Consider the following 21,317-nt stretch of genomic DNA (forward strand, 5'->3'; position numbering starts at 1 on the left):
CATATAATCGAAGACTTAGAACTGTGTATTAGATATGTTGATCTGAACAAACTAAAGGATGGAACATGGAGCACAATCAAGGACGCATGCATGCCGCCGAAAGCAGATCGCTACTCGATCCCGTATCGTTCACTTACCCCTCCGATGCTTCCTCTCCCGACTCATCATCTTCCGAATCCTCCTCTTCTTCCCCGTCCTCTTCCTCCGAGGGCACATACGATCCTTCTTCATCCTCATCCTCCTCTTCTAATCCTTCAACTCCATCCTCCTCAGACACCTCTTCCGCTCCTTCCTTTGCGGTCGTGTTGGGCAACACTAGTAGCGCGTATGATAGATATACACTATCTTCTCGCCAAGCCTGCGCCTCGTTCCCGACATGGTTGCATGTCTCATTCGTCTCGTGCTTGAAAGGGAACATGGTCCGCCGCGAAAGGTCCACGGCGTAGAATTGGAGGTCCTTCACGTCCTCCAACCAGGCACATCCGCAGGCTGTGTGGGTGGCGCTGCCATATGATTTTTCCGCCGGGACCGAGTTCAAGTAGTCGATGTGGCCGTTCGTGAAAGGGTACACATTCGTGGAGCAATGGACGGCGTATTCTTCGTAAGGGTCGTCGTTTTCTGAGCCCCACACGGACCACGAGCTGACCACGACGGGGAGGTGGTGAACATCGAACCTGCCTGAAGAATGGGCGCGCACTGCGTCTACCAGGAGCCCATCGAAGCCGCTGAACTCGTCCGTACCCAGGCAGTACTTGTGTTCAAGCAGGAGGCCATACGGGGCCTTCATCTTCGGCACGACCTCTGCAAGCCGTCGACGCACCTCCGCCGTCTTCTGGGTGTCGCCATCCCCCGCCCCTGTAGAACTTGAAGCACGGAAGATTTTGAAGGCGACCACGGCGCGGTAGCCATCGGACAGTCTTGTCACCTCGTGCGGCACATCCGGGTAAAACGCGCACCACGATCCTGGATGCGCTTTCAAATGCTTGCCATCGACCACGAGGGCGCCATGGTCCGCAGTGTCGCCGAGGCCCACCAGAAACGTGCCCATGAGGTCTTTCTGCGGAGTGTCGCGGTGTGTGTCGAAGTGGCCGCCCGGGCCGTAGAGATGAATCTTGTAGGGTTCGGCACGCACGTCGCAGCCGGGTACGAATTGTTCCTTCCAGATATTCTCGACACGTCGGAGCAGCTCGTCTCCCACCGTGAACTCGGAGGTGTTGATTTCGCGTGCGGTGCGGACACTCTCGTCGATCTTGGTCACCTGCTCGCGCACGTCGCCAAAGCCTGACACAGACGCGCTGTTGTACCACTGTTGGAGTCGCGTATGTAACTCCCAGCGCAAGTCATGTTTCTTCGCGTTCCATACTTGGGACTTGTGGCTGTTGCGATTAGGTAAGATGGGTCCGTCGAACTCACAACCCGGTCGATTAACGCGGAGGCTGAAGGGCTCGTCCATGTAGCCATACGCATAGTTCCTCGAATTTGCATCCGCGACATCCTTCAGCGTCCCGAAGAGTGCCTGACAGAGCGCAGCGGTCAGACAAGAGAGAAAATGACAGCATTTCAGATAAGTCGGCGGGACGTACCTTGTTGCGCCTGTCCTGCACCACCTTGGCTTTCTGCTCCTCTGTACTAGCCTTTTTGCCAAGGACCTCTGAGTCGCCGCTGAATATCACTTGATGATATTTATTCTTATCGTCGGGACGGGGGCCATACTCTAGCATCATCTTTGTTTGCGCGGCGTGCTTCGTGGGGCAGACTCCGATTGCCTTCAGGTGACGTTCCGCACGTTGCAGAGCTAGGATGACCCTCATAGCCGCTGGGAGTCCGACGACCGGCTGGGACTTCAGGCCAGTTGCCGCAGTGTCATGTTGGCCGTCGGCCGTGTCGACCGACTGAACCAAGGGCGTAAGCTGCAGGAGCTGAGGACTGGACACAGAACGCACCTCTGAAGTCGGTACGCTAGAGTCGACGTCTTCTTCAACACGTTGACGCTTCCTGGGGTTCGTGCTCTGCATAGAGTCTGCCATGAGAATCGAGATCGATGCTGTCTGTGGGAGGGACAGGAAGGGGGTACTGAGAGGGACAAATCCGGGCTGACGAAGGTCTCCGCCGCCGGTATTTATATTCCACGGGAGAGCCTCTGCCACTTAGCCACACACCTGCATGCGTCACCTCCGGTAATACTTGCTGCTGCGGGCTTGCCATTGTTCCAATCCATTAGCCCGGGGAGTGGAAACAATCAAAATCTGCCTGCATCTGGCTGCGGGGTGGTTAGCCATGGCTGAGAGCTGATCAAATATTCTTTGTTCCTACAGCGCGTTGCACAATGAATACTTACTCTGCGCAGGCGCGTCGGCTGCCAGTGTTGGCAGTCGGATGGGTTTCGAAGGGTCTTTAGTATCCGACTCCAGGCCTACCTGCTGGCTAATATTGGCAAAGACGACCTTGTCAGTGCGTGGTGCCGGAGAGAGAAATTCCACTGGCGCCTACTCATGGCATCCTTCGAGGCTGTCCCGTGGCACAGGCGCCCGCACCGCTTCGTGCAATGGCACATAGCGCAAAGAAGAGCTTCACTGCTGCTTGCCTGGGGCGGACACTATTTCAAACATCATACATCAAGAATCATCGTTCAATTGTACAAGTGTTGGAAGACTCTGAGGAGCTACTAGCGACTAAGTACTAACATTCGGATGCCGGATTCGAGTTATTAGTGAAGAGTATTGTACAGTGTCAAGCTGATGCCGCCGCCGCCTCCACCGTATCCTTCTCGGCCTTGGGCAACACCATCAACGCGTACGACAAATATACGCTATCGGCCCTCCATGCTTGTGCCTCGTTCCCGGTGTGATTGACCGTCTCCTTCTCCTCCTCCTTGTAGGGGAACATCGTCCGATCCGAGAGGTCGACGGAATAGAACGGGACGTTCTTGACACCATCCAGCCACTCAGACCCGTCGAGTATGTCCTTCTCGGACACGTCCTCGTTGAGGAAGTCGATGTGGCAGGCGGTGAAGGGGTAAACGGTCGTGTCGCACATCATGGAGAATTCGTCCTCCTCGTCCTCGTCCCCCCATCTAGCGTGCTCTTCCACCACGACGGGGATGTGACGTACTTCGAACCCAGGTCCTGAGAACCGCGACCGTATCGCGCCCACAATAAGAGCGTCGAAGCCGCTGAACTCGTCCGTGCCCAGGGAGTACTTGTGTTCGAGAAGGAGGCCAAATGGCGCCTCTACCTCAGCCACGATATCTGCGATCCGCTGACGTACTTGCTCAGTCTTCTCCGACTGACGGTTGCTTCTCCAAAGGGGGGTTGGGGCACGGAAGATCTTGAAGGCGATGCTTGCGCGGTAGCCATCCGCTCCCAGTTCTTTCACGTAGTGGGGCACGTCCGGGTAGAACGCGCACCACGATCCCGGTCGTGCCTCCATGGTCTCGCCGTTGACCACGAGGCCACCCGAAAATGCCGTATCGCCCAATCCTATGAGGAACGTGCCAACCAAATCCTTCTGTGGGGTGTCGCGGTGCATCTTAAAGTGGCCGCCCGGTCCATAGAGATGAATCTTGTACGCCTCTGCACGCACGTCGGAGCCCGGGACGAACTGCTCTGTCCAGATGCCCTCGATAGCCCGGAGTAGTTCATTCTCTACCGCAAACTCGGAGGCGCCGATCTCGCGTGCGGTGCGGACGCTTTCGTCGATCTTCGTGACCTGCTCGCGCACGTCGCCATAGCCCGACGTCAGTGCACTACCGTGCCACTGGCGGAGCCGCTGGCAGAGCTCCTCGCGCAGCAACTTGTCCTCGTGCGTTTCCTTCCACGCGCGACGCTTGAAGTTGGTGGTGGTGTTGGGCCCGATGTAACCGTCGAACTCGCAGCCCGGTTGGGTGATGCGCAGACGGAAGGGCTCCTTTAAGTACCCAGAGCCCCAGTCCCGTCTGTCCGCCTTCACGAGTGCTGCCAGCTGTTCGAAACGTTCCTATCAAGCAGGTCAGAAAGCGGCCACCTAGGTTGGCAACAAGTGGCTAGACGCACCTTGTTGCGTTCGACCTTGGCTATCCCGTCTTCGGTTCTCTTCACCTTGACATATCTTGAGCTGGCAGCAACGCCCTCGCTATCGTGAGGGTCGTAACGCCGCATCTTGACAGTCCGTGCGGAATGCACTGAAGGGCAATCGCCGATGGATTTGAGGCGGCGAGTCGCCTGCCGCAGAGCTCGCATGATCCTCATAGCAGCGGGGACGACATCAGGCGTCTTGACTGCAACACCTGTGTCCGCGGTGTCATTCTGTGGATGGTCGGACTGATCATGCTAGCAAAGGTTCCAAGGAATGAGCAAGAATGCGAAGAACTTCAAAAAGAAGCTCACTTCTGGGGCCGCATCCGGTGTGGCGTCGTCTTCGACACGCTGGCGCTTTCGCGGGTTCGAGGGCGGAGAAGAGGGGCGAGAGTGGGTACGCAGTGCAGCCTGGGACGTTGGGTCTGTCATGACAGTGGTCGTGTTCGGCTTCAAGGAGAGCGAAAGACACCCTTTATATATACGACGCTCAAATGGGTGGGACAATCGAATTGCCCACGGAGTCCCAATGTGGATAAGTGGGCGTGGCGTGGTCAATGACAATGAGTCGAGCTATGATAGCTTACCGCTTTCGGATTGCCCTGGCGTACGAACCATCAGGCTCGAAATCCCATTGTTGTTGACATACATGCATAAGTCATTCACGCTACAAAACATACCTGCGAACCACGCCATCATCCGCCGCAGTCCAAACGTGGCGGCCCGCTGCGCGCACAAGCCTCACGGCGTCGCAGTCCGTCCCAACAAGCTCCGCGCGGACATCGGCTCTGGACCGCTGTATGTTGGCAACATACGGCAGCCCGTCCTCGGTAGCAATCGCGAGGCCGCCAAGCGGGGGTGTGCTTTCGTCTCGGCTCGCGTGCGCTGGCGGGTCCACAAAGACAATATCCTCGATGGGAGCTTCATTACGGCGGAATGTCGTCACCGGCCCTTCTCCGAGCGTGCGGACGTCGTACACTGAAGTCAGTCCGGCAGCAGATCCTGTCGCCAACAGGCTGCGCTCGGGGCTGTATGCGAGTGCTTGCAGAGCCGATCGTGCGCCAGAGGCTCCGGCTGGAGACCGGAAGACTGGGAACTTGGTGCGCAGGTCGAAGAGCTCAAACGAGCCGTCTTGCAGGCCGCAGAACACCACCTTGTCAGACGTTTCTACTTCTCGCGAATCGACGTCGTCAGCAGTGCTCTCAAGCGCCGCGTCCCGCCACCGCTCCCCAGAGCTGATCGCAAGCACGGGCACAAAATGACTCGATCCCGCGGCGAGTGTGCGGATTTGTGAGCTCGAGGGGATATCCCAAAGACGGACCGTTCCGTCCTTCGAACCTGACAGGACGTTGCGCCCACGTGCGATTATGGCGGTGGAGGTGATGGCCCGCGTATGACCGCGTAGCGTCCGCGCTGGGGTGGCCTTGACGGTTGTGTACGATGAAGACTCTGGAGGGTCTGCGGACAAGATGGAAAGCGAGAAGTCTGCACCGGCAGAGAGGATGACCCGCGACGAGGGGAAGAAGCGTATCGAGGTGACAGTGCTGAGATGAGATTTGCTGAAAGCAGTAGGTGGAGCCGTAGATGAGGTTGTTGAGCGTATGTATACCGATCCATCGTGGTAGCCTGTCGCGAATTGGGACCCGTCTGGCGCAACATCAAAAGCGGTTATTTGGCTCTGCTATTCGACGAGTGACGCTCGTCATCATCGGCAGTGGCTCTCCCGTCATGACATACCAACCTTTCGTATATCCGATGGAGATGGGTAGACGATGCGTGGTACCGCTATGCGTGTTTCGCCGATCCCCAGAGTCGGGCAAGCGATGGCATACGAAGACTGTGGAGGTGTTATAGACGTGACTGAGTAGAAAGATAGAGTGACTTACATCCTCAGTGGCCTTGAAATCCACCCCATCCCGCCCTTGATAGAGCACTAAGTTGCGGTTGTGTTCGTCCAAAGCCGCTACGGCCTTGCCGTGCACAGATGGTTCGCCGAATTTGTAGCAGGACACCCAGAAAGTATCTTCGGGGACGAGCCCATCGATAACATCTTTCACGACGACATTGAAGTCGTGTTGCACGGTGCAGATGGGTAGCACTGGCGTAGCTTGCGCGTCCTCGGGCATGATGAGGGGGAGAGACAAGTTCTGCAATGAGCCGATCGTAGATCTCGATGAGGAATGTGTCTGCTAGACCCAGATAAGATTAGATTTGCTGGATGACAAAGTCGGAGTCGATCGTCTGCAGCTCTCTTCAGCTCTCTTCTTCCTCACTCTGCCTCCTGCAACATACCTCTGCTACGCAATAACGCGCCAGATTGTCGACTGACCACTCTGTGTTGAAGTCAAAACATCGGAGACGCTGGTGTCACTCCCATGATCGCGTTGCAGCAAGCAACCCCTACCCCCGATCCTTTCGGGGTCCCCGCGAATGCACCGGAGCACTGTCCGGTACGTCTACACCCGCCTTGCAGTCTGTACAATACTGACTTGTATGATAGGGGACTGAATCAGAACTTGCTGGAAAGGCGGACGCGTGTGCAGGATGTGCAAATCAAGAGATATGTGCATCGGGAGAAACCCGAGGTCCCGACCCCGCCCTTCCTCTCGTACGCGAACGCATGTCCAGTGTTAAGCGCAAGATCCTTGTGCTCTCCGGAAAGGGCGGCGTAGGGAAATCTACGTTTACCGCACAGCTCGGATGGGCGTTCGCTGCAGACGAGAACGTCCAGGTACGTCCACCGCCCACACCCACGCGACCCGGTCCCTTGTACTGACCGCAACACAGACCGGAATCATGGACGTCGACATCTGCGGGCCCTCAATACCGACCATCCTCGGGATCGCCTCCGAGCAGGTGCACGCGTCCTCCTCCGGCTGGTCGCCCGTGTACGTGCAAGACAACCTCGGCGTGATGTCCGTCGGGTTCATGCTGCCCTCTGCGAAGGACGCGATCATGTGGCGCGGCCCGAAGAAGAACGGGCTCATCTCGCAGTTCCTCAAGGACGTCGACTGGGGCGACCTCGACTACCTCGTCGTCGACACTCCGCCCGGCACGTCCGACGAGCACCTCAGCATCGTGCAGTACCTCAAGGAGAGCGGCATCGACGGCGCGGTCGTGATCACGACCCCGCAGGAGGTTGCGCTGCAGGACGTGCGGCGTGAAATCGACTTCTGCAACAAGGTCGGGATCCGCGTCCTTGGGCTCGTCGAGAACATGTCTGGCTTCGTGTGTCCGAACTGCAAGACGGAGTCGCAGATATTCAAGCCGAGCACCGGGGGTGGGCGGCGGCTGGCGCAGGACATGGGCGTGGAGTTCTTGGGCGCTGTCCCGCTGGACCCGCGGATAGGCAAGAGTGCGGATTACGGCGTGAGCTTCTTGGACGAGTACCCCGAGAGCCCGGCGAGCATTGCATACCTGGACATCATAGACAGTGAGTCTCATGAATCAGTCGTCTCGAACCCTCGCGCTAACGATGGGCTCAGAAATCAAGCAGCAGCTGGGCGACGTTTGATCAACACAGTACTATCTTGTATCACACTTCACTGTACTACTTTTACGGCATTGTATTCTCTAGTTGTAATGATCGTTTTGCCAAGTACTACCTGCGCGTCAGCACGTCGTCGCATGTATGTGTGTCTCTATCTACCGGAAGCCGTATATGCACAATTACAATATCGGTACATCTCTTCTATCACTCCCATAACACGAGTGGCCGCTAGCGCTCACCTCTGCCCAACACTGAGCAGCTACTCCTGTATGTGGAACCGCGCACGCTCCTTCTTGCTGCCCTCCGAACCCGACCCCGAGCCGCTCCCTTGCGACGTCGGCGACTGCGTCTGCGACAGCGCGAGCGGCTGAGGCGGGCTCTCGAGCTCGTGCGGCATCTCCGACGGCAGCCCCTCGTCACGCTCTACGATGTACCGCCCGATCGGCGCGATGTCCGCCAGCCCTCCCGCGAAGCCCTCTCCGCTCTCGTAAATCGACACCGTCGAAAGCGTGCGCAGCAGCCGCCGGCTCGCGGCTCCGTCCCCGAACATCGACGCCGTTCGCGTCCGTGCGGGCACGACGTACTCCTGCGGTTGCGTCGGGAACGCGATCGTGCTTTCGCCGCTTGCGCTCGTCCCCGTGCCCGTGCCCGTGGGCATCCCAGAGCCGAGCCCGACGGCGCGTTCGAGCGAACTGCGGTTTTCGGGCGGGTACGCGACGGAGTGCCGGGAGCGGAAGGTGGAGTAGGTCGAGCTTGTGCGTGATGGCTGCATGAAGCTTGACCGCCGGACGTAGGTGTACACGGGGTCGCCCCCTTGTGGGCGGGGCTCTGCAGGCCGTTCGCGGGGTATCGCGCCTTCCGTGCCAGGGGCTGCGATGGTGGAGGTCGTGGAAGACTCTGTAGGTAAAGGAAGGGTGCTCGTCTCTGGAGACACGGGCTTGCTCTTGCCTGCTTCTGCTGCTTCTGATGACAGCGTGCTGCTGCCAGCCGCGGTGGGAGACTCGGGCAGTGGCGGAGGAGACTCGCCCTCCTCGATAGGCGGTGGCGATAGGACCTCCCTTGGGCGTCGGATGCTCGGACTCCGATCCGCCGCTGGCTCATCCACGTCGAAGTAGATGCTCCGGACCTCCTTGCGGTAGTCATGGATCTCGTTGTAGATCGCTTCCCGGAACTGCGGCAGCGTTTCGAGCTCTTCGATCTGCCTCCAGCCCTCGAATGGCGCGGCGCATGCGGGTTCATCGCTGACGTCGTGGTATGCGGATAGCCAGGGGTGTTCTAGAGCTTCTGCTACGGTGATGCGAGCGGCAGGATCAAACTGCAGGAGCTTGGTTAGGAGGTCGATAGCTGCAGTAGTAGTTGAGATCCCGGCAGGCGCTCGAAGTATATATAAACAAACCTTGGGCATCGGCGGTCGGGATGAGTTTCTCGAAAGGGACCCTTTTCTTGATGGGTAATGACCGGATGTAGGCTTGAGCCTGCACTGCTCGTAAGCAAGCTGCACAGGGTCGAGGAGAACGGACATTACCTTGGGACTTGCTATTCGAGTTATTACTGCATCTTCCGGAGATCCTGCGATACTGTGAGAATGTTTATGGCTACGAAGACGGGAGACCAATCACCGAGGACGTCCAAAATTTTGTTCAGCTGATCGACTGGAGACAATATAACAAGTCAGCAACCATTCTATCGCTTTTCGACAAGAAGCTTGTCTGACCATAGCTATAATAGCGGCAGGTCAGCGACAAATTCAATACGAACCGTGCGGAACTTACTCCTTGCCCTTGAACAGCGGCTTCCCCATCATCAACTCTGCCATAATGCAACCTATTGACCACACATCGACTACGCCACAATGAGCGTCGATGCGGGCCAAAGCAATTCGGAACACTGACTTGCCGTGTTATATGCCCTACGACGGCCAAGGTTAGACTCAACTCGGGGCAGGCCGCCAGTAGAGCACTCACTTGTATACAAGCATGATCTCCGGCGCTCGGTACCACCGCGTAGCGACGTATTCAGTCATGAGGGTCGGGTTCTCGTCCGGTGCAGAATTGAACCCGCGGCTGAGGCCAAAATCGCAAATCTTCAGCTCGCAATCGGCGTTGACAAGCAGATTGCCCGGCTTGAGATCTCGATGAACTACCGAAGCCGAGTGGATATACTTCATGCCTGCACGGAAAGTTAGCTTTCGCGCCACGATGCGACGGCTTCGGATATACCTCGGAGGACCTGGTACACGAAGTACTGGACGTGCTCGTTGGTCAGAGCCTGTCCCGACTTGATAATCTGGTGTAAATCCGCTGCAAGAACAAAACAGCGAAGACATTGAGAATGACGTCAATATTGAATAGACATCTGAACGCGGACCTTCCATAGGCTTGAAGCACACACACGAGACGTGAGCACCGATCACACAACGCGCCACGTAAAGAGGGACGCACCTCCATGAAGATGTATCTGCGATGCGTGTTAGCTTCTTACGGCATATGGCGCGAGTGCGCGAGGAGGAACACATGCATTTCGCTGAGGTCCGGCGAGCAGTCCACGTCGATTAGCCCGGTGATGTTCTCGTGCGCAAAGTGGCGGAGCAGCGTGATCTCGCGCAGGACGCGTTTCGCGAGCGCGACCTTCTCCAGCGCACGGGTCACCATCTTGATCGCGACGGGCTCCCCGGAGATGTCGTCCGCCGCCGAGCTGGAGATGAACAGAGTGCATTCAGTGTGGATCGGGGTGAGAGCTAGCATCGCGCGACGTACATCACAAAGCCGTACGCCCCGGAGCCAAGCTCGCGGATGAGCTTCCACCGTTTCTCGACGTGGAATACCTTGCCGAACGACGACATGAGCGCATGGTAGCCCCTGCACGCGGTTCATGAGCACCTACGACGCGATCCAGACTGAGCGGGGACTCACTTGCGACTCGCCATATCCTCCGAAGGCCGTGAGCCATGTACACGCGTCCTCGACCGTCCTCTCCGTCCGTTATCGGACCCCGGGGACGGGATGGTCGAGGAAGACTTTGCAGGGGCCTCGGAATCGTCCCCACTGGTCTTCCTCGATGGCTCCGCGGCGGCCTGCTGGGCCTGCTGAGCCTCTGCACTCTTCTCGCCGCCCTTCTCGCCGCTATTTTCAGCCATGGTTCAAGTCGCGGAGACTATGCCGGGCGCAGATAAGCGTGGTAGAAGCAAGGGGTGACGCCGGACCGGTAACGGAGGATCGCAGCGCACGATGCAGACGGGCTCAGAAGCAGAGTGCGAGGGGTGGGCAGCGGAAGCCAGGAAGATTTCGCAGCGGGGTGGTGGTGGTTTATAAGAGAGCGAGACGCGTTCGGGACGAGAGCGTACGACAAGATTACATACAACGACGCCGGGGAAGAGTTCGGATAGGCGATCGCGCGGGAGTGGTGGATAGCGGCCGCGTCCGCGACGTTGGGCCTCGCTGGATTCGTCAGTTTTCGGATGGCCTATCGCTGTCCGTCTGCGGTTACGCGATTAGCAGCAAAGGACGCGAGATGAGAGCAGGATGCAGGAGGACGGAGGGCAGGCCTCTTGCCGTTAGCAACCCATCTAGTCGCGAGTGACGTAATTCCAATTTAATATTCGTGCCCGAATACAGTTAGCACCGCTGCCCAGGTGCAGTTCTTAATTAAGTCCTCCAAGTTCGCGAGTTCCCTCATCGCGAGCGTGCAGAGCGGATGCTCACAAACAAACGAATTCACGAAATCTACTGATACATACATTGACGCGATACGCAGTACAATCCGGAAAAGTGGTTAATGGGTTTCGAGAGCTAAGTGCGAGGGGGGATGAACGTCCGGGTAAGTATACAGGGAGTGAATGCAGAACGTTAGTATGTGCGATAGGTAGTGCTCCGACGGCAGAATCAGTGGCCGTCGTTGGCTGACGCGAACACGACACGCCCCCTCCCATCTGTGACGAACTCAGGCGGCACCTCGAGCTCCTCGATGTCGCTGCTCGGGCCGACCGACGGAAGAGATCGCTGTCGGATCAGACGCTGCGACGTCCGCTGCGCAGGGGAGTCGTGCCGCGAGGGAGTGGCGCGGTCCTCAGGAACAAGTACGTCCGGGTTGGACTTGAGATGCGGGGGAACCATGGCCGAGGAGGACGCCGCACGCCCGCGTCGACCCTCGCGGCCCCGTGAGGAGGTCGTGCTGCTCCAGACAACACGGCCGCGACCGTCCGTCATGAACGGAGGATCGGCGTCTTGAACAAGCCCAGGTTCCGACGCAGCAGGTTGAACGTCTAGGGGTGCGTCTTGCGCAGAAGCGGCAGTGGACTGGGCTTGCGTGTCCGACGAAGGGGGACTGAGCAGAGACGAAGACGCCTCGGATAAGGGACTCAGAGGTGATGACTCTTGAAGGATGAGGGCATTGATTGCGTCGATTCGACCCCGCAAGTAGGACGTCGCCATTCGGACACCTTGAGGTTGTGAATGGATGCCCGGCCCAGACGCGAGCTCCTCATCTCCAGGTTGCTCCACCAACTGGGATCCACTCGCCGCAGACGGACCCGAGGGGAGCGGTCTCAACCAGTCGAGTTCATACGAGGGACCCGGGAGTTGGCTTGTACTAGCTCGCAGGAATGACGGCACGAACTCTGGGATAGTCGGATCAAGACCGGAATTGGTCGTGATATGCGCTGGAGGAGCAGCGCTCTCTTGATCGGAAGGAGCTGGTCTCCAGCCCTCGTCTTCGTCGGGGTTCTCGAGTATGTGCTCGTCGTTCATCTGAGGGCTAGAGGTGAAGCTAGCAACGGAGCCACTACCAATCCCTTCGCCTGAGTCGATAGCTTCCGGGGGTGGTGCCGGTGCCGGCGCGAGCGCTTCGTCTTCTTCAAACTCCTCAAGTCGATACATGGGCGGCAGCGAGTCTACGCCGAACTCGGCGGCCACGCTCTCCAAGATTGCCCGCTGCTGTAGGAGCTCCAGTGTCAGTCGATCAGAATATGCGCGAACAACACGAGGTATTACCATTTCCCTTGAGGTGCCGAAGACTTGGGAGATAGTGTTCAGCATGGATTCAACGTGCTCCACAACGTCAAGGCTGAACAGATCGTCCCCAAAGCTGCCACGGAACCTTCGAGCGCGGCGCTATATTCGCTACTGTAAGTTATGGCTCCCGGCGGAACTCAGGGCGTAGGACTCTATTGAGTGCTCACCTCCATGTAGTAGGCTGCACCATGCTCAAAAACGTATGGCGACCCATCCGGGTTCTCATGCTTATAAAAGCAGTCCTTTCCGAACGGACAGGACCTCTCACTCGCCTTAGAGCGCTCGAAGTACCTAGAGTAGCCGGTGAATTGCGTGATTAGAGACGTGGGTTACGAGCGAAACGACGCCGCGCACCTGCACTTGACGCGCGCCATGCTGGCCTTGTACTTGTCAATGACCTCGGACTTCATTGGATGCCCCTCGGCATAGAAGAACGCGGATGGCGTCACGAAGCGGGAGGAGGTACGGCACATGGGGCATGTCTTGGTCGTCCCTGCTTGGACTATGTCTTCGGACTTGCCCTGCGTTTCACGCCAGTTCTTGATGCACTGGGTACAATGCATTGTGTTTAGAGATATCTCCGAAGTGCTCGGAGAACCGTCCTTACCGTGATACAGAAGACATGACTGCAGCCCGCTGTGACATAAGCCTGGTCAATAATCATTCAACCTGAAATGTATGTGTAATGCTGAACGGAGGGCGCGGCTACAGAATGCGAAATGGTGGACATTCGCACGCGGTAAAGCCAGCATACAAGCGGGTAGATGGCGCAGGAACCGCAAGAGAAACGCGGACAGGGGACGATGCTGTGGCGTGCCCGGCCCACCAGATCACGGCGAATACGTGGAGTGGGAGCACTCACCAAGCAATCCGAACGTCTCCGGCTTGTCGTAGCAAATGGTGCACACTATCTCGTCTTCCTCCTCAGGCTCGCTCGTCTTGCCGACCTTGCTTGGGTCCGCATGCAAGAACCAGCACTTCTCTCCGCGCCTGCAGTATCCGGCGGCGTAGAACTTGCAGGGCTTGTTCTTGTCATAAGGGGTCAAGCGCTCCGTTTCTCCGTGCAAGAACTTGCAGCGATCGCCGGCGTAGCACCCGCGGTCGGTATTGCTTTGTGGCACATATATGTAAGTATCCTATCCAATTGGGAATCCGGAGGCCTGATGCTTACTAGTATTTGCAGACCCCGCGTGCCTTGGACGTCACAGGTCGATGAGCGGCAGAGTCATGAGCATTTGGCGTCTCGGCGTTCGTGCGTCCAGACATGCGAGCAAGAACTCAGATCAAAGGGCAGCAGAGGGGTGTGGCGGGGGATCCGCAGGCAGCCAGAGGTCTATCGATAGGACTATATAGCGTGGTCGATGAGGAAGTTCTCGAGCTTGAGCTTCTAGCCTGCGGTAGGTGCTGCAGCCACCCCGGCAAGTCAGCAGTACTGGGGCAACGTCAATCCCGCGCAGGCGCCCATGATCCCGCCCTTCATTGTACCCCTTATGTAAGCATCCCCGCCCATTCCAGCCCGGCCCGGCGGTACTGCAGTGCTGCACTCACCTCCTCCGGAACGGCCACCAGCGCGCGTACCGCGACCGCTGCATACCATGTCGCTGTCATCCACGACCACCATTAAGAACCAGCTCAGCACCGCGCTGGGCCCCAAAGCCCCTCCATACTTCAGCGTCCTCAAGGAGTACCTCTCAGGCCACATCTCGCGGACCGAATACGACGACCAGGTCAAGACACATCTAGACAGCACTCATCTCGGTATGGCATCTTTCGACTCGCTCGACTCCCATGCGCTAACGTACACGCTCTGCGGGAATAGTCCAGCTACATAACACCCTCATTGTCTCCCTATTCGACACTTCCGCCCACCTTGCGCCACCCACCCCGCCTCCGGATGTGCCCAAACTTCCTTCCCGCAAGCGGCGCCGCACGCTACCGTACCAGGGCCCGGACGCGGTGGACGAAGGTACCCTCCGGTCTACGAGGCTGAAGAAGTGGACTGTTGGGCTGGGCAGGCGCGAGCGGGACCGCATACGCGCCCTCGAGACCGTGGCTCTGAACGAACCGGTTGTCCCTAGAGACTACACGGACGAGATAGCGGCAGAACGAGGCGTCACATTGATGCAAGAGCGCGGAGGTATGTACTGTTCATGCTTTGGCACTGTCCGGACACTGACAACTGTGCATAGAATCTCCCGGGAGTAGACTGCCGCTACATTTGGCCTCCATGGCTCGCGCTCCAACAATGCAACATATCTCGGATCGCATAAACCTTATATCTGCGCAACATAACTTGGGTGCTCCTTCCCGGGATGTAGCATCCCTCATGATGCTCGCGTTCGAGGTGCGTGCTGTGTCCCTATTGTCCCTGCATACCCTCACAACCCCTGCAGGCCAAGCTGAAACAGCTTATCACACAAGCCCTCCAACTTACATCAACATCCCACGCCATCTCATCCATTCGTGCCGCCGAACCACATTCGCATAGTTATGTGCTCTCCGCATCGTCGTTCGACAGCCTCTTCAGCGTGTCACCGGCAGCCCTCCCGAACAAGTCTGCGACCGCAATGCGTCTAGCAGTCGGCGATAATGACACTACCGAGGACGACGTCATCCTGAAGAACAAGGACATGCGGGACCGGCGGTGGCAGCTGTTCGCTCTGCTCGGGGAACGGAGCACGGTGAAAGAGGCTCTTCGGACACTGCACTAGCATATGATACTAGACCTGACTCTGCGCTCCCCCTCGTAGTCGCTATGTTGTGCTATCCGCCATACCCTCTCTTACCACACCGTTGTACCCTTCTATAGGGCGTTCTCGACGCTCCAATATATCACGGCCGCCGCTGAACCTACCGGTCTGCTGGGCGGGGGCGGGAGGCAGGCCGCAACGGCACATTCGGCGCCCGGCCCGCCCCATCGTCATCGATAGGCCATAGCGTTCTGTGGGTCCTCCGACGGGCCTCCTGACGGTGATCACTCATCCAGCTCTCGGTGGGTATATAAACCGGGTCGTGTGCGCGCACGATGATCGCAACTTCCCCACCCCCGCACCCCATCTACACCCCGATACGTACACTATAAGATGGCAGCCACCCCGTATGTGCTCAAGTGGGGTATCATTTCCACTGGTTGGATTGCCCAGCAATTCGTCAAGGTATATGGCTGGTTTACATGCACAATGGTACACATTGTCAGAGGCTAACGGATTATTCCACAGGATCTATTGGAGGATCCGGCGACGTATGTCCACCTGTTTCATAGACCCACACTCCTCTGCTAACTGCATATTCATAGTCGCAACGTCACTGACGTCGCACACAAGATTGTCGCGGTGGGCTCGCGCACCGTAGAGAGCGCGCAGAAATTCGTATCGGAATACGCCCCCAAGGAGAAGGACATCAAGACGTATGCTAGCTACACGGAAGTGTTCGCCGATCCTGTGAGCTCCATAAATCCTCTGTCACAGCACTCAATGCTAACGCAACATAATCACCAGGACGTCAATGCCGTCTACATCGGTACGGCGTATGAACCAGGCCAACGTCTTGAATTTATTGCTGATCGGCGCATCCCCCACAGGTACTCCGCACACGCTGCACTACGAGAACGCGCTCGAGGCACTGAACGCGGGGAAGCACGTCCTGTGCGAGAAAGCCACGACGTCCAACGCGGCGGAGCTCAAGGCGCTGCTCGCGCTCGCGAAGGAGAAGAAGCTGTTCTTCATGGAGGCGCTCTGGACGCGATTCCATCCGCTCACGCTCGAGCTGAAGCGCATCGCGGAGGAGGGCACCCTCGGGGACCCGGTCGTAGTGCACGCGGACCTCTCAGCGGACTTTGGCATCGAAAGTGGGTGTTGTCTGTCAAAGTCGTGAGGGAGTGTCCATTGACCTAGGGAATTCTCCCGGTGTAGAACTGCCTCTCACTCACCGAATGCTGGATCCGAAGCTCGGCGGTGGCGCATTGTTGGATCTGTAGGTGGAATTTCATGAAATCTGAGGATACACGCTGACCCTGTATCGTAGCGGGCCGTACCCCTTGTTCTGGGTGAGTATGACGAATATACTTCACGAATATGCTACTGATGGCGAGCACGAAGGCCATGCTTGCCTTGTATGAGCACCCCTCGAACAAGAACGCTCGCCCCACAAGCGTTACGGGGTCAATCCTCACGACACCCATTACTGGCGTCGACGCTAGCACGAGCTTCACGATCAACTTCACCGAGCACCTGCGCGCGCAGGCCGTCCTGAGCTGCAGCATGACTGTGCCCACGGCGCACTTCGGCGCGACTATCCGCTACAAGAACGGGAACATCATCGTGAAGCCGCCGATCTTCCGCTCGCCCTCGTTCACGGTGCAGTACTTCGACAAGACCGGCGGGGAGGTTGTGCGCGAGGAAACGAAGACGTTCAAGTACGTCGGCGGCGGCTGGCACTTCGAGGCGGACGAGGTCGCGCGGTGCCTCCGGGACGGCAAGCTCGAGAGCGACTCTTGGGGACACGAGAAGAGCATCATCGTAATGGAAATTTTCGACGAGGTGAGTACACCACTGTCGGTATGCGTCGCCAAAACTCAATGTCGTTCTTCCCAGGTTCGGCGGCAGGGAAAGTATGTGTTGCCAGAGGGCGTAGAGAAGATCGATAGGGTGCAATGAGGTTGTTGCTAGGTAATAGCATTTGTACGATGTGTAGGTGCAGGTATATGTAAGTTACATGTATCTCGTGAATACAGCGTGGTAGAGCGAAGCACGGCACACTCGCCCCTCCTTGCGGTACAGAACGAAGTATGTGGCATCTAAAGCGGTCGAGCTTGTAAGTTATCTGTGAGAAATTTGTGAGCAGGTATTCCATGATCATAAACATGCAACGAAGTTCAGAATAAGCGGACTATTCGCCAAAGCGAACGCCCGAAGGTAGCTGAGATAATTTTCTGCAACGCAGGGAGACCCTACTAAAGCCAAATGCCTCAAACATCATAACGGAGAAGGTGTAGAGCTTCGAGAGGCAACGGAGGCAAACACTCACGTTTTGGAAGGAGGAAAGGTGTTTGAGGTCGACGAGGGAGGAGGGAAGAGAAGGGCACAAGTGAGATAGGCGCGACGTGCGCGAAATTTATACGCACCAAATAGACGCCGGACACGATCGGGATCTGCCACGCGGGCGCTTGGAGTACTTCAGTCACTCCTCGGGTTCGACGGTTCGCCCAGGACCACTTCTTGCATCTCGCTCTCTCCTCCAATCCTCCAGCTTGAATCATCTCATTGAATATGTCTACTCCATACCAAGAGCAGGGCCAGTCAACGGGGTACTACGCTGCGACCCCGACCCCCTCAGCTCCGTCGCCGCACCCGCAGCAGTCGACACCAGAATTCACCCAACCAGGGCCCAGTTCCTCACAACAATCACGGCCAAGCGCTGCACAGACTGCCGAGGAGACACGAAAAGACAAAACGCTTGCAGAGTTCTTGCTGATGCTCGATGACTACGAACCTCTGGTGCGTGCACCACCACCGTGTGGCTAACGGCCCAAGGCCAACGAGCCTCGTCCTACACGTCTGTTGACACTCCCGAACGCAGATACCCAACGAGGTCACGGAGTACTACCTCCAGAGAGTAGGCTTTGAGTGCGACGATGTCCGACTGTGAGTGTCGTCGCGTATATAGCGATGCTTCGCCTTTCAACGGGCCTTGGCGCGTTCTTGGACGCATACAGCAAACGGCTGCTCTCTCTCGCCGCCCAGAAGTTCGTGTCCGACATTGCAGCGGACGCATACCAGCACGCACGCATCCGCTCAAATGCTGCAGGCGGACGGGCACGGGCGAACCAGTCGTCGGGGCCTGCGTCGGCGCGGGTGAGTGGCACGGTCGCATTCCATTTGTGTCACTCTAAACCGACGCGTGTGTGGGGCTGCTCAGGACAAGACGAAGACGACGCTGACCATGGACGACCTCGGGTCGGCCCTCGCGGAGTATGGCATAAACTCGCGCAAGCCCGACTTCTACATGTGATGATTATATGTCTTATCTATGGCGCCCCGCGCGGTAGACTCGCAGTACGCACTTTCCGGACGTTTGTATTCTTCCCGTACATACAGGTTGCTCACTTGTACCATATCATCGTAATGCTATCGTCCATCATGTTCATATTTTCGCCTAAACCCTGGAACTAGTGTGCTCATTCGCGGTTGCAGTCGCGCGCGCGGTGCCAGCCACGACTCGTCCTCCTTTCCTTCCTCCGGGCCCCAATACAGCGACGATTGCACGGACGTCGCGCCGTCCACCAATACAAGCACGGCATCCCGCTCTTCTGGAGCATATTCATGTTGCTCCGCGTGTTACCCGCCTGGAAGCTTGCGTGGCGACTGCGCGGGCGGGTGGGCGGCAACCGCAATGGGACTTGGGCATTCGTTTGCGTCTGGACAGCGTCGACGGAGGCATTCAGCCAGATGAGATCATGACATTCGGTGAGTCACTTGTCCGCTTGTGCCCATGGCCGCTAACCGAGGCTTCGAACACCAGACAACACCCCCGCGCCTGCGGCATCAGTACTGAAGAGGGGGAGGCATGTACTGCCCCCTATCACGTACCCCATTGCGCGACACGATTGCTCGTGGGAGGGCCCGCGCTGCAGCTCTGGAGGGCCTCAAGGCCTCATCTGTTACACTCATAATATGTCAGACTACTCTCGCAAGCGCTTCTTGTACGTCAAGATCGCTAGATATCTGCACTTTTATCCCAAAGCGGTAAGCGAACTTAGTTCGAGTCAACGCCGTGCCCACACATCCGCTTTTGGACTTCGTAGGTAATTTGATGGCGCCCATCATCGCGTCCAGTATATAAAGGATGCCGCCCTTCCACACGGAGCTGAACTCAACCACCACCATAGCGGATTCAGCACCTCATGCCTGCCCATCCACCCTCCTCTTCCCTTCCCCCCTCCGATTTGAACCCCAAAAAGCGTCAGCGCGTCGAGGATAACGCCACCCCGAACGCGACCACAGAGGTGAGCCTTATTCCCCACGCGCTTCGTGTCTTCCTGATCCTCCCGTGATCTTCGCTAGCGAGATCAACCCGACCAGAATGACACTGCGGGTATGGGTCTTGCACATCAGGCGCCTTCTGTCTTTCCCGCTGCTATGAGAATTATACGAGCTCTGCGGCTCGCGTACAGACTCAGGGCTATCGGTGATTGCCCTACAGTGCATTCTGCACGGACGGCCATGATGCGGGGCTATGACTACTATGACCACGACGCCGATAGCGACAGTGATAGCGAAGACTCTGATGCTGCCGAGGGGAAGAGAACCGACGACGAGATAGCCCACGTCGAACACAACGAGGTGTGTCTAGTCGCTCGTCGCCAGCCTAAATTGCTGCCTTCTAACGTCCTTTCTCCGGCGCCGTCATTTGGCAGAAACGCTTCGAGCAGCTCGCAGTGCTCGTGAAGGCGGACAGGCGAGACAGTGCATCGGGATTCTTGGAGGAGCCCTTCAGCCTGCGTATCACCCGACCGGGCTGCGAGTTCGACGGTTCCATCTCACCCGACCGCACCACCTCTTTCCAGTGGCCTCATACGGACGAGGACAAGACGTTGTGCGAGGAGCTGCGTGAACGGCTCCGGCGGTGGCACGGCAGTGCCCTAACGTCGGGCTATGGGGACGTGCGTGAGCAGGTCACCAAGGTCGACGAGAGCGTCCGCACCGCACGCGAGATCGGTGCCTCCGAGTTCGCGGTGGAGGATGAACTACTCCGACGCATCGAGAGCATCTGGACGGAGCAGTTCGTCCCGAGCGCCGACGTGCGCGCTGAGCCGTACAAGATCCACCTCTATGGGCCGGGTGGGCACTTCAAGATGCATCGCGACACCCCGCAGAAGGACCTGGTGGGCACATTCCTCATAGGCCTGGGCGACACAGCCCGGTGGGGTGGCCTCGTGGTCGATGGCACGGCGATGGAGGCGCGGCCGGGTTCGTGGTGTGCGTTCTACCCGGACGTGCCCCACTCCGTGAATGAACTGGGGGAGGACGGCTACCGCGCAAGCATAGCCTTCAAGATATTCCGTGCACCACCGGCCTCGGGGCGCGGAAACAACGAGTCGAAGAAGACGGCGGAAGTGCGTCTGCGAATCGCAGGGATTGTGTCCGAGATGGAGGCGCCGCTCGGCCTCCTCCTCGGGCACAAGTACTCGCTGGGCACGAACGACTTCAGCGGCTTCGACGCGCTTGTGGTGGATGCCATGCGCTCGCGCTTCTCGGGACCCGGGTTCGAAGTACATCACATTCCCGTCGTGGTGGAAGCGTATGCCAGATGGGGGGACGAGGACGACCGGAACAAATTCTCCATGATGTGCAACACGACCGTTTACCCCTTCACCAACGGCCACATCGACTTCCTCAACGACGACGTGTCCAGAGAGGACATACTCAACGGATGTGAGTGGTTGGAGGGCGTCAAGAACGTCCCGTTCTTTTCCGTCGACCTCTCGGATCGGACGATGTTTCCCTACAAGGAGGAGGAAGAGGAGACGGTCAATCACACGGGGAATGAGGCGCAAGCGTGGAGGGCAGATAGTGTATATCTGTCGTACGCGTTGATGGTGTTGCCCAAGGCCGACAAGAACACGGTGGAGGTGGTAGGAACGTCGGCTTGATTTTGTATGATCTTCGCTGATCACTCGCACACGGCATCAGTATGCTAGTACTTAGTCGTAGCCCCTAGTCTTCAATCACTTGTACAGCTGAGCGATAATATTTGATAGCTAAGGCT

At 57.8% G+C, this 21,317-nt stretch overlaps 10 protein-coding genes across 10 annotated transcripts; 5 read left to right on the forward strand and 5 right to left on the reverse strand.

The window, feature by feature from the left end:
- Positions 1-133: 133 nt before the first annotated feature.
- Positions 134-1,510, reverse strand: TRAVEDRAFT_124283 (uncharacterized protein; the record flags this gene model as incomplete). The annotated part of the gene is made up of 1 exon (XM_008040629.1): positions 134-1,510. A coding segment is annotated over one exon (1,377 nt), but the record flags the coding sequence as incomplete, so codon positions are not given.
- Positions 1,511-2,730: 1,220 nt separating this feature from the next.
- On the reverse strand, positions 2,731-4,131 carry TRAVEDRAFT_168233 (uncharacterized protein; the record flags this gene model as incomplete). Its single annotated transcript, XM_008040630.1, has 2 exons — positions 4,032-4,131; positions 2,731-3,975 (listed from the first exon to the last, which is right to left on the reverse strand). Exon 2 carries the CDS (start codon positions 3,526-3,528, stop codon positions 2,731-2,733), a length of 798 nt encoding a protein of 265 aa, XP_008038821.1. The 5' UTR covers positions 3,529-3,975; positions 4,032-4,131.
- A 528-nt stretch (positions 4,132-4,659) lies between these two features.
- Positions 4,660-6,178, reverse strand: TRAVEDRAFT_168234 (WD40 repeat-like protein; the record flags this gene model as incomplete). Its single annotated transcript, XM_008040631.1, has 3 exons — positions 4,660-5,733; positions 5,794-5,889; positions 5,939-6,178. 3 exons carry the CDS (start codon positions 6,176-6,178, stop codon positions 4,720-4,722), a joined length of 1,350 nt encoding a protein of 449 aa, XP_008038822.1. The 3' UTR covers positions 4,660-4,719.
- A 249-nt stretch (positions 6,179-6,427) lies between these two features.
- Positions 6,428-7,566, forward strand: TRAVEDRAFT_124575 (P-loop containing nucleoside triphosphate hydrolase protein; the record flags this gene model as incomplete). Its single annotated transcript, XM_008040632.1, has 4 exons — positions 6,428-6,502; positions 6,553-6,783; positions 6,840-7,485; positions 7,538-7,566. The coding sequence occupies 4 exons, from the start codon at positions 6,428-6,430 to the stop codon at positions 7,564-7,566; spliced, it is 981 nt and encodes a 326-aa protein (XP_008038823.1).
- Positions 7,567-7,801: 235 nt separating this feature from the next.
- On the reverse strand, positions 7,802-10,678 carry TRAVEDRAFT_37489 (kinase-like protein; the record flags this gene model as incomplete). The annotated part of the gene is made up of 13 exons (XM_008040065.1): positions 7,802-8,886; positions 8,939-9,017; positions 9,068-9,111; positions 9,162-9,194; positions 9,257-9,261; positions 9,315-9,384; positions 9,435-9,451; positions 9,507-9,711; positions 9,762-9,842; positions 9,896-9,897; positions 10,024-10,236; positions 10,299-10,400; positions 10,455-10,678. The coding sequence occupies 13 exons, from the start codon at positions 10,676-10,678 to the stop codon at positions 7,802-7,804; spliced, it is 2,160 nt and encodes a 719-aa protein (XP_008038256.1).
- A 2,025-nt stretch (positions 10,679-12,703) lies between these two features.
- Positions 12,704-13,817, reverse strand: TRAVEDRAFT_123275 (uncharacterized protein; the record flags this gene model as incomplete). Its single annotated transcript, XM_008040633.1, has 5 exons — positions 12,704-12,842; positions 12,906-13,099; positions 13,159-13,187; positions 13,414-13,661; positions 13,723-13,817. The coding sequence occupies 5 exons, from the start codon at positions 13,815-13,817 to the stop codon at positions 12,704-12,706; spliced, it is 705 nt and encodes a 234-aa protein (XP_008038824.1).
- A 329-nt stretch (positions 13,818-14,146) lies between these two features.
- TRAVEDRAFT_168243 (uncharacterized protein) lies at positions 14,147-15,262 on the forward strand (the record flags this gene model as incomplete). The annotated part of the gene is made up of 4 exons (XM_008040634.1): positions 14,147-14,309; positions 14,371-14,688; positions 14,741-14,895; positions 14,945-15,262. 4 exons carry the CDS (start codon positions 14,147-14,149, stop codon positions 15,260-15,262), a joined length of 954 nt encoding a protein of 317 aa, XP_008038825.1.
- A 357-nt stretch (positions 15,263-15,619) lies between these two features.
- TRAVEDRAFT_148872 (NAD-P-binding protein) lies at positions 15,620-17,557 on the forward strand. The gene is made up of 9 exons (XM_008040635.1): positions 15,620-15,706; positions 15,770-15,792; positions 15,847-15,991; positions 16,049-16,070; positions 16,132-16,398; positions 16,463-16,523; positions 16,575-16,596; positions 16,649-17,089; positions 17,144-17,557. The coding sequence occupies exons 1-9, from the start codon at positions 15,635-15,637 to the stop codon at positions 17,204-17,206; spliced, it is 1,116 nt and encodes a 371-aa protein (XP_008038826.1). The 5' UTR covers positions 15,620-15,634; the 3' UTR covers positions 17,207-17,557.
- Positions 17,558-17,798: 241 nt separating this feature from the next.
- TRAVEDRAFT_148874 (transcription initiation factor IID TAF10 subunit) lies at positions 17,799-18,704 on the forward strand. Its single transcript, XM_008040636.1, has 4 exons — positions 17,799-18,046; positions 18,129-18,193; positions 18,265-18,403; positions 18,468-18,704. Exons 1-4 carry the CDS (start codon positions 17,819-17,821, stop codon positions 18,558-18,560), a joined length of 525 nt encoding a protein of 174 aa, XP_008038827.1. The 5' UTR covers positions 17,799-17,818; the 3' UTR covers positions 18,561-18,704.
- A 748-nt stretch (positions 18,705-19,452) lies between these two features.
- On the forward strand, positions 19,453-21,256 carry TRAVEDRAFT_47770 (uncharacterized protein; the record flags this gene model as incomplete). Its single annotated transcript, XM_008040182.1, has 4 exons — positions 19,453-19,554; positions 19,613-19,891; positions 19,966-21,183; positions 21,242-21,256. The coding sequence occupies 4 exons, from the start codon at positions 19,453-19,455 to the stop codon at positions 21,254-21,256; spliced, it is 1,614 nt and encodes a 537-aa protein (XP_008038373.1).
- Positions 21,257-21,317: the final 61 nt, after the last annotated feature.

This window comes from Trametes versicolor, assembly GCF_000271585.1.
Source record: "Trametes versicolor FP-101664 SS1 unplaced genomic scaffold TRAVEscaffold_6, whole genome shotgun sequence".
NCBI classification, from domain to species: domain Eukaryota; kingdom Fungi; phylum Basidiomycota; class Agaricomycetes; order Polyporales; family Polyporaceae; genus Trametes; species Trametes versicolor.